Genomic DNA, 15,598 nt, shown 5'->3' with positions numbered 1-15,598 from the left:
TGTGGTCTAAACAACAAAGTACATGATTTTGAAAATAGAGTCAAAATAAAGATGCAAAGAGTCCATTAGCAGAATGTTCCAGAAATCAGAGACAGTTTGCAGGTAACAAATTTAAGAATCATTGTGGTTGAAGGCTCCTGAAATGTGAACTAAAGAAATACACAGTCTTCTCAATGAATATGAGAAAAATTTCTAAATCTTAAGAACAAGATGAAATCCACACTCAAGACTCATATAGAATTCCAAATAGGCGCGAGCAAAAATCATTCTCTCCAAAATACAGCAGGTCACATTCAGAGGTAAATCCATTTGGATTTCAACTGATATCTCAACATAGACCCTAAAAGTTAGGAGGGCATGGAAAGATACATGCTAAGTCTTGGAAAAAAAAACAGCTTCCAAACAGGATTAGTATAACCAGGAAAATTATCCTTCGCAATAAGCAGAAACCAAAATAATTTGTAACCACGTAGTCTGCACTGCCAAATGTCCTTGATGGAATATTTCATGCAGAGGAAATAAAAGAGATGAATACAATAGAGTAGTCCATTAAAGGATAACCAAGTTTGAATTTAGCATTAGAAATAAATTGAAATGGCAGGAAATAAAAATCATCTTTCTATAATAATAATGAAAGCAAAAATCATATTGGCAGTTTGGATTAAAAAAACAATACAAAGCAACATGTTGCTTACAAGACACTCACCTTAGAGACAGAGACATGCATGAAAATGGGAAAAGCAAGGAAGCAGGGGTAGCTCCTCTCATGTCAAAGTAGACTTCAAGTCAAAATTAGAGGAGACAAAGAAGATTACTTCATACTGACGAGGGGAAAATCCAGCAACAAGATATACTGATTATTAATATTTATGCTCCAAACAACTGTGCTTCTGCATACAGAAAGTAAACTCTTAATATAAAGAATGAAATAGATCAAAATACAAAAAATACTGGGGGATTTAAACAAAGCTCTCTAACCATTGGATATGGCATCCAGACATAAATAAAGATTATTCAGAACTAAAAATATTTCAAAAACAATGAATCAAATGGATGTCTTTATCAATAAAATATTTCATTCATTGACAAAGCAATTCACTTTGTAATCACATCTGTTTAACTATTCATATTTTAGGAGATGGAGCAAATGTTAGGAAACACAAATAAAGACAGGAGACAGAGTACTCCTTGCATAGATAATAATGGATGAAATATAATAAAGGAATAATAAAGGAATTCCAGAACCTACAATTGAACATTAAATGCTACACATTTAATGCTACACAGAAACCTTAGAGGGAAATCAGAATAGAGATAACAAAAATCTATGTGACAGAGTGAAGACAAATTATATAATTTTTTTAAAAAAAATATAGAAACCCATTGCTAAAAATTTAACTTCTCTTCACACTGTCATAGATTTTTGTTAACTTTTTTATAAAGATTATAATATACCAAAAATACCATATAGCTAACTAATGTTACACCTCAAGGTCATAGAGAAAAAAAATAATCCAATAATGTTACACCTCAAGGTCATAGAGAAAAATAAATAATCCAAATATCAGTTGAAGACATGCAGAAATCAATGTAACAAACCACATAATTAGAATTCAGGACAAGAATCACAGGATTACATTGATAGATGCAGAAGATGCATTTGCCAAAGGCCACTACCCAGTCATTTTTATAACAAGAGAAACTAAGGACAGAAGGAACTTCCCTCAACATCTTAAAGCCTATATGACAAACCAAAGGCCAACATTATTCTGAATGGAGAAAAACTGAAAACATTTCCTATAAAACCAGGAATAAGGAAAACATGTCCATTCTCCCCTCCCCACTATGATTCAACATAGACCATTAACTGTATCCAAAGCAATTAGAGCAATTAGGCAAGAGAAAGACATTACCAAAGTAGCTACCAAAGTAGCAAGATAGAAGATCAACACATATAAAACAGTCACATAGAAAACAGTCAATATCCTTTACTCCAACAATGAATCTGCTGCAAAGATGTTCCATAACTTCAAAAAAATTTATAAAAATTAGAAATAAATGTAACCAAGGAGGTGATAGACCTCTTGGTTACAGACCTCTACAAGAATGACAGTTTAACATAGTATACATTTCTGACCACAAAGGGCAAGAGCCAGAAGCTGGTGTCAGTGTAGCTCCTGGTGCCAGACCAGTGGACATGTCAGAGAAACAAGGTGCCCAAGCTGTCGCCTTTGACAAGCCTAGGGCAAGAGCCAGAAGCTGGTGTCAGTGTAGCTCCTGGTGCCAGACCAGTGGACATGTCAGAGAAACAAGGTGCCCAAGCTGTCACCTTTGACAAGCCTAGTAATAGAATCCAAAGGTAAGAGTAAATCCATGTGGGTGCACCTTGCCTTAATGGATAATTGCATCCATAGGATGAACTGACCCTCCAGTCCTGAAATCCTGAGTACTCTGTCCCATAGCAACAGTCATGACAATTTTGAGTGAGGCAGCTGCATGGCAGGTGCTGAGGCACCCAGCCACTGCTGTACTGGCCAACTCTTCCTTCCCTACCTTCCCTACACACAGTATCATTAAAATGCCCTGGAACACTGAGGTCTTCCATGCCTTCTTGGAGGTATTCCTCCTGACCATGGTCACTAGCTAAAGGTCATGTTTACAATGGCTCAATGGGAGAGACTCCATGGACACTGGATCAACAGAAGCCAGTCTGTACTAGGTGAAAGCAAGTGAATGTTCTACCCTGGCTCAAGACAAGTGAGTCCTCATCTATTCTAAGGGCAAGGGAGTCTACACTGGAGAGGGAGGCACAGTGGTCCAGGCCTGGGAGATGATGGCTGGTGGGACCTGACCCACCCTGAGGACCCTCCTTTCTTTGAATCAGAGCAGACCCTCATTTGAATCAGAGCATTTTTTAAAATTTTGCAACAAAAATTTTATTATACAATTTGTCCAAAATCAATGTATCGAAACATGTCAGAGGAATGGGAGAAGGGAAAGGGGCAGGGCAGGGTGAAGTGTCCCAGGCAGAACAGTCTCTGGTGTCTTCGGCAGGTGGGGGCAGAGGAATCCCAGGCTGTCCACTGGTCCTGTCTGGCTCATCTCTCCACTTCCTTGGAGCCACAAAAGGTCTACTGATCCGGCTCTGGCTCACTTCTCCTGCGAACCCTTGGAAACACTCTATTGCGGACACGGACACGTGGCATGCAACAGCACAGTCTTTGGACACAGTTAGCGATCCTCCTGGTCCAGCTCTTCCTGGGTTCTCGGGGTTGCTCTGGGGATACATCTTGGGCGGAACTGCTGCGGACTGTCTCTACTAACCTGACCAGGCGCTTCCAGCGGTTGGGCAAGTAGGACACCGAGTGAGACTGGGAGGCTTCGTCAGGAGGCGGGGCCTCAGCAGGCTGGAAGTCCAGAGGAAGAGCAGGCAGGCTGGCCCTTCTGATGCCCACCTGCCCTGGCTGTTTGGCTTCCTCAGGCAGCTGGTGCTTATGGGGCAAGGGCAAGGCTCGAAGGGCAGGCTCACTCGTGCTCCCCCTGGGGAGCACAGGGCCACGGGAAAGGCCCGCAGGACAAGAGGAAAGCCGAACCCTGCGAGGCACAGGCTTCGCTGGGAACTCGCACTCTACCGTACCCTGGCTTTTCTGATGCTGCAGAATCAAATAGTTGGCCATCCCTGCATCAAACTTTCTCTTGGCCAGAGATACCCAGGTTTGGTATGGATCGAGACCATGGTCAACCAGGAGTGCCATTATTTGGGGGTCTGGGTGTTTGGGAAGAGCCTCACTGCGCTGTTGGGGCACACGCTCCCCACCCTGCTTCAGCCATGGGTGCTGAGAGATTTGCTTGACTGTGGGCCGCTTCGGGGGCTTCACAGTCAGTATGCTGTGGATGAGCCTTCGGGCTCCCACAGGCACCGAGTCAGGGACAGCGTACCTTGCGTGAGTGATCCGCGTCAGCAGGTCCTCAGAGGAGGTGGAGTCAAATGGGAGGCTCTGTGTCAACATAAAATACAAGATGACCCCCAGGCTCCAGACGTCCACCGGGGGTCCCTCATACTTTTGCCGCAAGACACCTTCAGGGGCAAGGTATGGGAGTGTGCCCCGGATCCGCCTCAGCTTCTCCCCAGCCCTGAACCACGTGGCGGCACCAAAGTCGATCAGCTTGACTTGGCCTCTGGTATCCAGCATGATGTTCTCTGGCTTCAGGTCTCGGTGCACGATGCCCTTGTCATGGAGGTAGCCCACGGCACACACGATCTGCCTGAAAACCCTCCGGACCTCCTCCACCTGCATGCCACGTGTGATGTGATCAAGCAGTCGTCCCCCACCTACGTGCTCCATCACCATGTAGATGGTGCTCTGGGTGCCAAACACGTGAAACAGCTGGACCACGTTGGGGTGCTCCAGACTCATCATTATCTTGGGTTCGTTGAAGGCCGGAATGTTCTGCACTTCCAGTTCCAGGGCTTTCACTGCCACCTGTGCCCCTGAGAGGCGGTGGAGGACTAGGCTCACTTGGCCATACCCACCACGCCCGATGACCTTCAGGAACTCATAGTGTTCCATGAAGGCCGCCACGCTGCAGGAGCCTGGCACCTGCAGTGCTGCTACTCTACTCTCACTACTCTCACTACTCTGGCTAAACATCCTAAGCAGGAACACCAACTAAGGATGATAGCTTAAAAAAAAAATAACAAGCCAAAACAACAAAGCAAAACCAAAAACCAAAACAAAGCAAAACAACAAACCCAAATCAAAAAACCAAAAGCCAAAGCCCACAGCACCACCAACCACCAGCCACCAACCACCGAATACCAACCACCAACCACCAAACGCACTAAATATCTGGGAGTCCAACAGGTACCACCAAGAGCTTCCTGTACTTGTGGACAAAAACCCAGCCCTGGCCACTTTCTTATATACCCGCTGTTTGAAGATTCCTCACAATGGCTCCTTGTGAGGTCAGAGCAAGAAAAGGACCAATCATGCCTGGCCTAAACCCTCAGTGGTCATCTCCCTTTGGGGCCTCCAGAACTGTTTCCATGTCACAACAAGAATACAAGTGGACTCCAGACATATATATATGTGTATGTATATATATATATATATATATATATATATATATATATATATATATATATATATATGCTTCCATTGGTTATGGAGACTAATATTTACTTGTTTACAAATTAAAAGGACTTGTCATTTCAATTATAAACATTTCTAATAATTCTGGGCTTCTGAAGACCTTATCATATCTACATTCAAGGTATTCAATTTCTTTTTCTTCCAAATCATTGGTGTCAAAATAGAGTAGCACTTGGCTCCCATTGTGATACTGAAACAACATGATCTGTTCCCTAAGCACAGTCTTAACACCTATGGGGCTAAGAGGGAGGAAAGCTTCATCCTAATTGCCCCATACAGTCCTACCTAGGAATTCTCATTGGAAACTCTGGAACTCAAAAAAGAGTGGGTTGATATATTCAAAGTGATAAAAAACAAAAATCAAACTAAAATAAAATTTTAAAAACCTTACTCTATTTAAGCCCCTAAAAAAATTGTTATGCTGAGTTAAAATATATATGCTGAAAAAAAATACATGTAAGTTTTTATTGGCCCCTAAAGACCTAAAGAAGTTAGTTTGAGGTGCTGGTGAATTCTAAATGAATATTCAAGGGCATTCAAAGTGGTTTTGTGAAACTAAGGAAGGGAAGATTGTGATACCTTTGTGATTTTAATGAAGATGGGTATGGGTCAATAACAGCAAAAGAAAAAAAATTAAAGTTTTTAGCAAAGTCTGAGTGGAGTTGCATTCATTAATTTAAGGTTGACAGCCAGTTAGGCAGTCTGCTTAATTATCTATTTGGGCCGATTTCTATAATGAATTTTTAATGCTGAGGTGATTTCTCCCAGCCACCAGAGTGTAGATTGTTCATACACCTTCTGTGTGGTGAGTATGTAGTACGTAGAGTAAATTAACACAGGCTTATTCCATACATAGTTAAGAAGGAAAACTGGTGCTATGAATCCACAGTGGAGGAGGAAGAGCGTTCCAGAGTAGGGGTCAGAAGACCTGGGTTCTAGTCTCCAGTCTGCTGCTGCCTTAGCTACTGAACAATCAGTAGTGAAGAGACAGGTAACTTGCACATGTCTCTTCATTTCTTCTCTTCAGTTGCCACCTATCTAAAATAAAACAACTAGATGTTTATTTCAACTAGATGTTTATTTATGATTTTTCTAAGAATGCAATGATCTGAGTTATATGTGTCACTGCTCCCTTTCACCATTCAGTTAAAACTTACAATATTGTCATATGCTGCCATCTCATCCCCCCAATAAAAAGTTGTAAGATTTTGGTCTAATTATGGTTCTCTGCAGTGTGCTAGGAACAGGTCCATAGCCACTATATTCTCAATACTGTCTCAATAGCCTCCAATACCCTTCCAGAATTTCTGAAAAGGGAGTCTGAGCATGTGAAAACATGAGAGGCCACTTTGCTGTAAGGAAGGAAAAAAAATAAAAGCAAAGACTGAAAAAGACAAAAAAAACTGAGTTTGAAACCTTTGGAAGCAGATGTATATGGTTAGGAAACTCAAAATCCATGTCTTTAGAAACAAGCTAAGTTCAAGAGCAGAGGCAGAAGTTAGGTTTTGCAAAGGCTCCTACATAGGTGAACTCAAACAGCTCAGAGTCTGAAGGAATGGCAATCTTCTTTCTCTGGACAAAGCATGAAAAAAGTTAGAAAAAAAGTTCAGATTTCTGCAGTTAAAACCTACAGATGATTGAAAAAGATAAATTCTGCTTCAGCGATAAATAAGTAAAACATGTCTCAAAAGATTTATTTCTAAGGGAGAGAAAAATTGGCTTCTAAACATAAAGAATGGTATGAATTTAAGCCTGACTCTAAAAAGGAAAGGAATGGAGCCAGGTGCCCTGGCACACACCTGTAATCCCAGCCGCTCGGGAAGCTGAGGCAGGAGGATTGCAAGTTCAAAGCCAGCCTAAGCAATTTAGTGAGACCCTAAGAAACTTAGTGATATCTTGTCACAAAATAAAAAATAAAAATGTATGTGGGCTCAGAAGTTAAGTGCCCCTGGGTTCAATCCCTGATACAAAATAAAAAAGGAAGAAAGTAAGTAATGGTCTCTATTCTCTGAGACTGTTGCTATGAACAGTTATGGAATGAGATCATGAAAGATATGGGATGAGAGCATATGGAACAAGCCTCCAGATTCTTGGCTGCCAAAATCACAAGCCCCAAATAAAAGCCTGTGTTTTTCTCAGATACCATGCAAAGTACATGACCTTGGAATCGTGACCTTGGAATCACCTGCATTACTCTTCCATGGTGAGATGGGGTTGGGGGAAGGAGAGGGGACAGTGTTGGGAGAGCAGCTCTGCCTCCCAGGAAATTTTATCAGAATCCCTGTAGCTTTCTGGACCAAAATTACCAAGGGTTGGATACAAATTGCCTTGTAGATGCTTACAGTTCAGGCCTGCCAGAGCCAAAAGGAGCAGGTAAAACCCAAAGCTCATTTTCAGCTCACAGTTTAAAACTCTAACCACAAGAAAACATTCACACACCAAAAAAAAAAAAAAAAACCAAAAAAACTGGTTTTTGACAGTTTGAAAGAGACAGACATTCCCTCCACACATATGGGACATAACATCCTATAACTCACCTGTAATCTATTATAGTAAGTATAGTAAGAGTTCAGGAGAAGCAAAATTGCATATATGTATGAAATAGGCCATAATTTCTAAGGATTATGCTCAAATATAGGCTTATTTTCTGATAATAAAAAATAGTGTTTATAAAACAAGGAAGTGTCAAATAAGAGAGGCCTAATTCAGTTTTTGGTTGTTTGTGTTTGTTTTTTTTTTAAGAAAAGTCATGCTAGACTCTTTCCTCTAGAACAGAATTATCAAATTAGCAGAGGAATAAAATGTACCAGCCATTTGGCCATGAAAGTTACATGATGTAGAAGCACATTTTGCAACATGAGTATTCAATGCAGCCCAAACTGGCCTTATCAAATCATTTCATCTTTCTTATCCTATGTTCTTTCCAAGCAGGCCCTAGCTTGTGAATGGCCCCCAGCATCTGGTAGGGTTTGCTGCTTTGAAGGTCACCCATCTCTTGCCGGACCCACAGAGGCCAATGATGACTTCCTATTTGAGTATAGTAACAATGAAAAGAAAACAGGATATTTATTATATTCAACAAACACAGAGAAATTTCTGTGTTTGTCACTGATACTACCATAGCTTTTTTACAAATATTATCCCATTTAATCCTCAAAAGACCTGTGGACTATTCCTACCTGTGGACTTCTATTTTCACCTCCACTTCACAGATGAGGAACCTCATATATAGAGAAAAAGCTGGAGTCAGGACTTAGTGAGTTTGTGTGATTAACTGCTACACTACTGGATGAGTGCTTCTAAAGGTCCATGTGTTACATGCTTGGTCCCCAGGGTGGTGCTATTAGGAGGTGATGAAACCTTTGAGAGATGAGCCCTAAGGGGAGGTCCTTAGATCACTGGAGGCATACTCTTTAAAGGATTGTGGGACCTGGGTCTCCTCCTCTTCTTCCTTGCTTCCTGACTATGATATGAGTGGTTTTGCTCCTTCAGGTGCTCCCACCATGATGTGCTGGTCTTACAAGAGGCCCAAAGCAAAGGGCTACCTGATCTTGGACTGGATCCTTTAGAACCATAAGCCAAAATAAACCTTTTGGTTTTTAAGTTAATTGCTTCATGTATTTTGCTATAGTAATGAAAAGTTAACTAATAAAACCATACTACCTGTAGTATGCTGATTTTAAGTCCTTTGGGTATAAACCAAGGAGTGGGATAGCTGGATCAAATGATCATTCCATTCCAAGTTTTCTGAGGAATCTCCATACTGCTTTCCAGAGTGGTTGCACCGATTTGCAATCCCAGCAATGTATGAGTGGACCTTTCCCCCTACATCTCCATCAACATTTATTGTTGCTTGTATGCTTGATACTTGCCATTATCACTGGAGATGAAATCTCAGTGTAGTTTTAATTTGCATTTCTCTAATTGCTAGAGACATTGAACATTTTTTCATATTTTACATTTTTTCATTTGATCATTCGTATTTCTTCTTCTCTGACGTGTCTGTTCAGAACTTAAAATTAGCACACTACAGTGACACAGCCATATCAGTGTTTATAATAGCTCAATTCACAATAGCTAAACTATGGAACCAACCTAGGTGCCCTTCAACAGATGAATGGATAAGGAAAATGTGGTATATATATACATGATGGGATATTACTCAGCCTTAAAGAAGAATGAAATTATGGCATTTGCTAGTAAATGGATGGAGATGGAGAATATTATGCTAAGTGAAATAAGCCAATCTTAGATATAGAGATGCTACACAATAAGCATGGGGTGGTGGCTAGGGAAGAATAGAGGTACTTTGGATTCGACAGAGGGGAGTGAAGGGAGGGGAGGGGGTAAGTGGGTAGCAAAGATAGTAGGATGAATCGACATTTTGACCCCATGTGCATATTCGATTACAAGACCAGTATAATTCTATATCATGTACAATCAGATACAGAGCATCAGTGCTCTGATGATGAAAGCAATAAATGTTAATATTTGGAAGATTCAGAAAAGTACATGGTTAAAATTAAAAATCCACTCATAATCTCATCAAGAAATCATCTCTGCTGATATATATATACACACACACACACACACACACACTCCATTTTTCTATATCTATATACATTCATCCATGTACTGACTAAACATTTATTAAATATGGCTCTTTGTGTCAAAGGGATGCTTATTCAAAAAAAAAAACCTTATACTTATTTTAACATCTGAATGTGTACTAAGTATTCTCTAAGGATTGTAAAAGTAACAAAATCGGTACATTAAGAGGGAAGTGAAAGGAGGGGAAGGCAGGGAATGTGGGGATAAGAAAGTAGAATGAAACAGACATTATTACCTTATGTATATATGTGACTGTATGACCAATATGATTCTACAATATGTATACTCAGAAAAATGAGAAATTATATCCCATCTGTGTATGATATATCAAAGTATGTAAGTACATTCCATTGTCATGTATAACTAATTAAAACAAATAAAAAATTTAGGGGCTGGGGATGTGGCTCAAGTGGTAGAGCACTCACCTAGCATGTGTGAGGAACTGGGTTCGATTCTCAGCACCACATAAAAATAAAATAAAGATATTGTGACCATCTAAAAACTAAAATAAATAAATAAATATCAAAAAAATTTTAAAAAGATCATAAAACTACTCAGAGTAGAAATAAACTACCAATGATTCTTATGCTAAAGAATTTCTAAAAATTCAAATGTTCAGTTAATTGGAGTCCCCATGATGATATTTTTCAATATGCTTTTATTATATTTTCTGCATTCCCCAGAAGCATTGCTACAATGAAAACAATATTTGCTTCTTCAACTCTTGCTCAAATTTATTGATGTGGCACCTCCATTAATTCATAATTATTTCATTAATGAATTGATTCTAAATCTCCAAGACAGGAAGGCACAAGACCACCAAAAAGAAATATTGATTTGTGATTGTTCTAATACTGTTCAGGGTTTTTAAAGTAAATTTTATCCACAGAGCATGTTATTATTACTAATAAGGTAATCCACAAAATGCCTTGCTGAGTCAAGTATCAGAAAAGTACAGGAGGAAAGTGAATAATTAATGTACTACATTGAAAAGTTGCATGACTAAATGACTAACACCTACAATCTGCAGTATCGCAAATGAAGTAGTTTCTCAACTGAGAATGGATTCCTATACCACAAGGTCACAGCCTTGAAGACAGCTTCCTCTTGACTGAACCAGTAATTTTACCATATGGATTATCTAATGGCAGCAAGACCTGTAGGAAAAAAAAAAAAAAAAACAGAAACACACACATGGTAACTTCAGAGACATCAAAATAGCCCTTTCCTTTCCATGAATTTTAAGTCAACAACAAAAACAATTTGTTAAACAGTAAATTGCCCTACAGTAAAGTCACTTCAAGCATGGTATTGCCTTATTTTTTTCTGGCCTTAGTTGAGAGATGAGACAGTTTCCCAGAAAATTAAAGAGTTTTTTTTTTTAATTTGTTAATCACTGGGATATAAATGCTTCTAAAATGCATTATATGTCCCTGCTTTTAAGTAGAGTATAGTTAATACAATTTGACCTTTTCTTGATGACTCACTTTGCATATCGATCATGATCCAATGCTACAATCCAGCCGTGCCCTCGAGAGCATCTGAGGTCCACAGGACTGGCAGCTCAGTGCTAAGGGCTCCAGGCAGCTCTGATTTCTGAGTTCCTTTATCTTCTCACCCTATCATTTGTCACTTTTCTTTGCTGTCCATGGGCCTCGACTTCCTGCTTCTTGTGTGTTGCCTCCACTCTGTACACACCCGAGTGACGGTCTGAGAGTGGCTCCAGTCATCCCCAAGGTATAGTGACAACTCCTTCAGCCATTCAGATGCCTTTATACAGAGACCTGACCCAAGTAAATTGGACTTTTCGGCCTCCAGAAACCCAGCTGGGATTTAGAAGGGGGTTGTGAATCTGACTTCTCAGAGGGAGGGCGACTGAGACCTCAGCCTACAAGTAAGCCCATAGAAGGATCAGTGCAGGGCTGAGGCTCAGGAGCACCAAAGAAACCCTCCTCTCTTTGCCTGGGATCCTGAGCTAAACTCTAGTCATGATACCTGATGCTTTTTCTGACTGGGCCCATTTGCTTTGCCTCTGGTGGATGTGACCAGGATTCCTCTCAGATCTCCCTCTGGCCCTTTGGCAGATAATCATAGGAATAACACTTTAAATCCTAACTAATGAAATTCTGGAAATCATCTTCAGTTCTTTCCTCTGAGGCAAATATTTTTGCCTTTCCTTTTAGTAGAACAAACAATGCAAGGAACTAAAATTGCCCTCCCCTGCAATAGCAGGCTTGAGATCACCTCTACACATACCTAAGTGTGACCTTTGTTTTTCAATGTCATCCTCCAGCATCCACCTGCAGCTGGTTAGCAGGCCCAGAATGTGGGACCTTCTGGAGACCCTTTTATTAATCTTTGTCTCCCAAGAAGTATGAGTCTACAGCAGCAGAGCCATGCCAATAGATGGCCCCTTTCCTATTTCACTCCCTATCATATACTAAAAGAAATGACCCAAATGCTATTTTCAGACTAATGCAATGGAGAAATTCTACCATTGTGAAAGTGGCCCATGGGGGAGAGACAGTTCTAATCTCCCAGGATTAGAAGTGACCACACAGATCACCAGTCAGGACATCAGGTTGCCTAGTCAGACACACTGAGTGGTTTAACCTTCTGCCATAACTGAAACACGTCAGGGCCAGTGCATTTTCCAAGACAAAACTTTCCTTTCAATAGATGAATTTCCTCATCTTGCCTCCTGTAATTGCAACTAGAAACACAAATACGCTTTCATCTTTCCTGGGTGTATTGTGTGCTACTGAATTGACTGCTTAATCAAAAGGTAGAGATGATGAAAGAAAATGAAAATAGAATCTTTTCTTCTCTTCATTGCCTCGTGATGGAGGAATAATGAAGCGGCGACCCTGTGTGGCAGTTTTCCGAGAAGCAGATCTGTTTCCTTGGGCACACTCTGTTCCTTCTTTGTCTCTTCCTCTCTGCAACTTCCCACCCTCCCCTGTAATCACTGGTCCACTTCTGGGGTACTTCAGCCTCAGGCATTGAAAGTCCCATAGTCTAAGAGGGCTCTAATCAGTGGCAACTATAAATATTCCCCAAAGCAGCAGCTGTTAAAGAGTTTTAGTCAGTGATATTATCATCTCAAGTTTACAAAGAGGCATTAAGGTGGGGGGAGGTGATATCAGAAATGTGCTTTAAGTATTTTTAAACTTCTCTTACCTCTTCCTTGTTGATCAGGCCCATTTTGGTCATGTCTATGTTAAAGTAGTGAATATTTGGCAAGCTGATTTCCATGTCTTCTATCTGGAATCCACAATAGCACGCATCACATTGGGCAACTGTGAGTCTCACACTCTCTGTCACTCCACTCCCCTCAGCCCCCACTAGACCTCTTTTTTTTTTTTTTAAAGAGAGAGTGAGAGAGAGAGAGAGAGAGAATTTTTAATATTTATTTTTTTTTAGTTCTCCGCGGACACAACATCTTTGTTGGTATGTGGTGCTGAGGATCGAACCCGGGCCGCACGCATGCGAGGCGAGCGCGCCACCGCTTGAGCCACATCCCCAGCCCCCCCACTAGACCTTTATACAATTTCTAGCTATGTCCTCGAGACACCCCCTGGTGTTCCTCTACTGCCCAACTCTGTTCTCTCTGGATAGTCCTATTATTAGATGGCGGCCCACTTCTCTCCCCTCAGTATACAAAACCTGCTTCTCTGAAAAAATAAGTGCTCCTCAAGTTAGAAACCTAGGAGAACTGTTCCGCATCCAACTGGCCTCCAGGAACAGACCAGTCAACATCCTAAACTCCTCCTCATTCCTTTCCCTCCTCTCCAAGCCTGTCCCCACGTGTATAAAGACTTCAAAGTTATAAATCAAGCTTAAAAATGTTAAGTGAAATATGTCTATCCTAACCTGACAAATATACATTCATAACAACATGGAAGGCCAGGTTTTAATGTCAAATCCTCCAGTGCTTTGGAGTGTCATTTCAAAATACACTACATGGAAAGAGCCAACTCTGCTCCTGACCACTCCACCCTTTTTCTTGGACTTGTGTGGGCAGATACTCCAGATCACATGCCAAGTCCCATCAATACCTCCTGCAAACATCTGCCCCATTGTCCACTCTCAGGTCCAACTGTGGACACACCAATAGCACCTTGTGCCCTCTGGAGATAGGTCTCTAGAAGAGATTTGCCCAGGTTCTGGAAGGAATCTCAGAGCTATTTGGGCAGGAAGTTTGGGAGACTGTGTGAGCTTCTGCAGAGTTTGTTGCCTTGGGTCCACCAACTCTTTACCCAACAGAAGGAGGCATAGCCAGAGGAAGGTCTGAAGGGGGTCTCTGAAGTGCTGGCCTATGGCACAAGACCCTCTTGTCCAGGTCTCAGGAGTGTACTTCTCCTTTCCAACTCCATCATGGCTTGGCCCAGGCTCTCCTTGCATATTTCTGCAACAACATCCCAACAGGTCCCCTTGCCTGAGGCCCCATACTGCTGGCATAGTATTCTTTCTAGAGTGCAAATCAGGCCACACCGCACCTGCCTTAAACTCTTCAGTGGCTCCTAAAGGCTCTCAGGATAAAGTAAAGGCTATATAAATAAGTCTACAAAGGCCCTCTTGATTAGTTTCTGTCATATATGTAGAAGTAAGGACTCACATGGAGGGATTTTCAGTTCTAGCACTCCATATATTGTTGACTCTTAGTAGTAAATAATAATATTTACTTGTCCCTACTTGTCCCTAAAGACTGAACACATTCACATCTCCCTCTGGAAAATCTGGCTATCCCTGTCTCCAATGCCTGAGTTAAATGCATTCTCTGTATTTCCATCATAATCTACCTTTCTATTGTATTGTGTGTTTACAGATTTTCTTTGTTCACTGAATTATCCACTTTGGAGGGTAGGATATTGTCTAATTTATCTTTGTATCCTTTGTGTACTGCCAGAGGCATAATAACCAATAACATCAAATAAATAGATGGATTGATAGAATGAATCCCTTTTACAACTATCTTTCATTCTCTGGAACCACTAAAACACAGAAGCTCCCTCTAATTATCTCATCAAGGCATTGAAGTGTCCTGAATGACTTAAATAAGTGGCAGGTTGAAAAGATTCAAAGCATTTTCAACAAAACTAAAGAACTATATCAGTGGCCTGTGTTTTTAGGCTGAGCAGATTTTTCCATTTTTGCTCTCTTCTCACTTGCTATAACAAGCTTTTGAACAACAACAGATGTCATTTTTCATGTGTCTTCCACTTTCCTATTTTAACTCTCAACTCTTTCTCAGAGCTGACAGGAGACACAAGTTCTCCAAATCCTCAGAATGGCAAGTGACAAAACATACCTCAGGAATCCGGCTCAGCGTGAGGACCTGGATGTCATAGAGGGTCTTCTGGACGGAGGGTGAGTACTCGCCTTTGTCATAAGGCCCAGAAAATTTCTCCAGGATGATGTCCCGAACAGTGTCCCTGAAACACAGGGGAGGAGACTAAGGACTCTCAGGGAACCACATTATAAGAATACATTATTTAAGGAGTGACATTTCTGTGCCCCAGAAAACAATCGTATTGATGGTTTTATAAGAGATTATTCTCCCATAATGTCAAAAAACAAAACAAAACTCACTTCCCATTTCCCTACAGACATACAAACGCATATACACACACCATTCAGCAAACACTGAATGTACCAGGCTGTCTTCATGGATTGGCACCAGGGCCTAATGGACCTTTTAAAGTAAATCTCTCACCATGTTTGAAGAACCTGTGAAGCAAACACCCAAATACTCTAACCCACTCACAGCCCTGATAGGCTGGTTCCTTGACTGTTGTTGCCTTTGGAGTTTTACTCCCTGCCAAACTTCAGCT

At 41.1% G+C, this 15,598-nt stretch overlaps 2 protein-coding genes across 2 annotated transcripts in view; both read right to left on the bottom strand.

Moving 5' to 3' along the window:
* Window positions 1-3,131: 3,131 nt before the first annotated feature.
* Window positions 3,132-4,652, bottom strand: LOC308655530 (sperm motility kinase 2B-like; the record flags this gene model as incomplete). The annotated part of the gene is made up of 1 exon (XM_081305609.1): window positions 3,132-4,652. One exon carries the CDS (start codon window positions 4,650-4,652, stop codon window positions 3,132-3,134), a length of 1,521 nt encoding a protein of 506 aa, XP_081161735.1.
* A 6,194-nt stretch (window positions 4,653-10,846) lies between these two features.
* LOC308657093 (uricase) overlaps window positions 10,847-15,598 on the bottom strand; it is a gene marked incomplete at its 3' end in the record, with an annotated part of 31,108 nt that continues 26,356 nt past the window's right edge. Inside the window, exons 6-8 of the mRNA XM_081308554.1 lie at window positions 15,076-15,199; window positions 12,945-13,028; window positions 10,847-10,921 (exon numbers count right to left, since the gene is read on the bottom strand). Coding sequence (XP_081164680.1) covers window positions 10,847-10,921; window positions 12,945-13,028; window positions 15,076-15,199 — 283 coding nt within the window. The remainder of the gene's footprint in view (window positions 10,922-12,944; window positions 13,029-15,075; window positions 15,200-15,598) is intronic.

Source organism: Spermophilus citellus (genome assembly GCF_964194105.1).
Source record: "Spermophilus citellus genome assembly, chromosome: 9".
NCBI classification, from domain to species: Eukaryota; Metazoa; Chordata; class Mammalia; order Rodentia; family Sciuridae; genus Spermophilus; species Spermophilus citellus.
The sequence above is the reverse complement of the archived record's forward strand: the minus strand, read 5'-3'. Positions and strand labels throughout refer to the sequence as shown.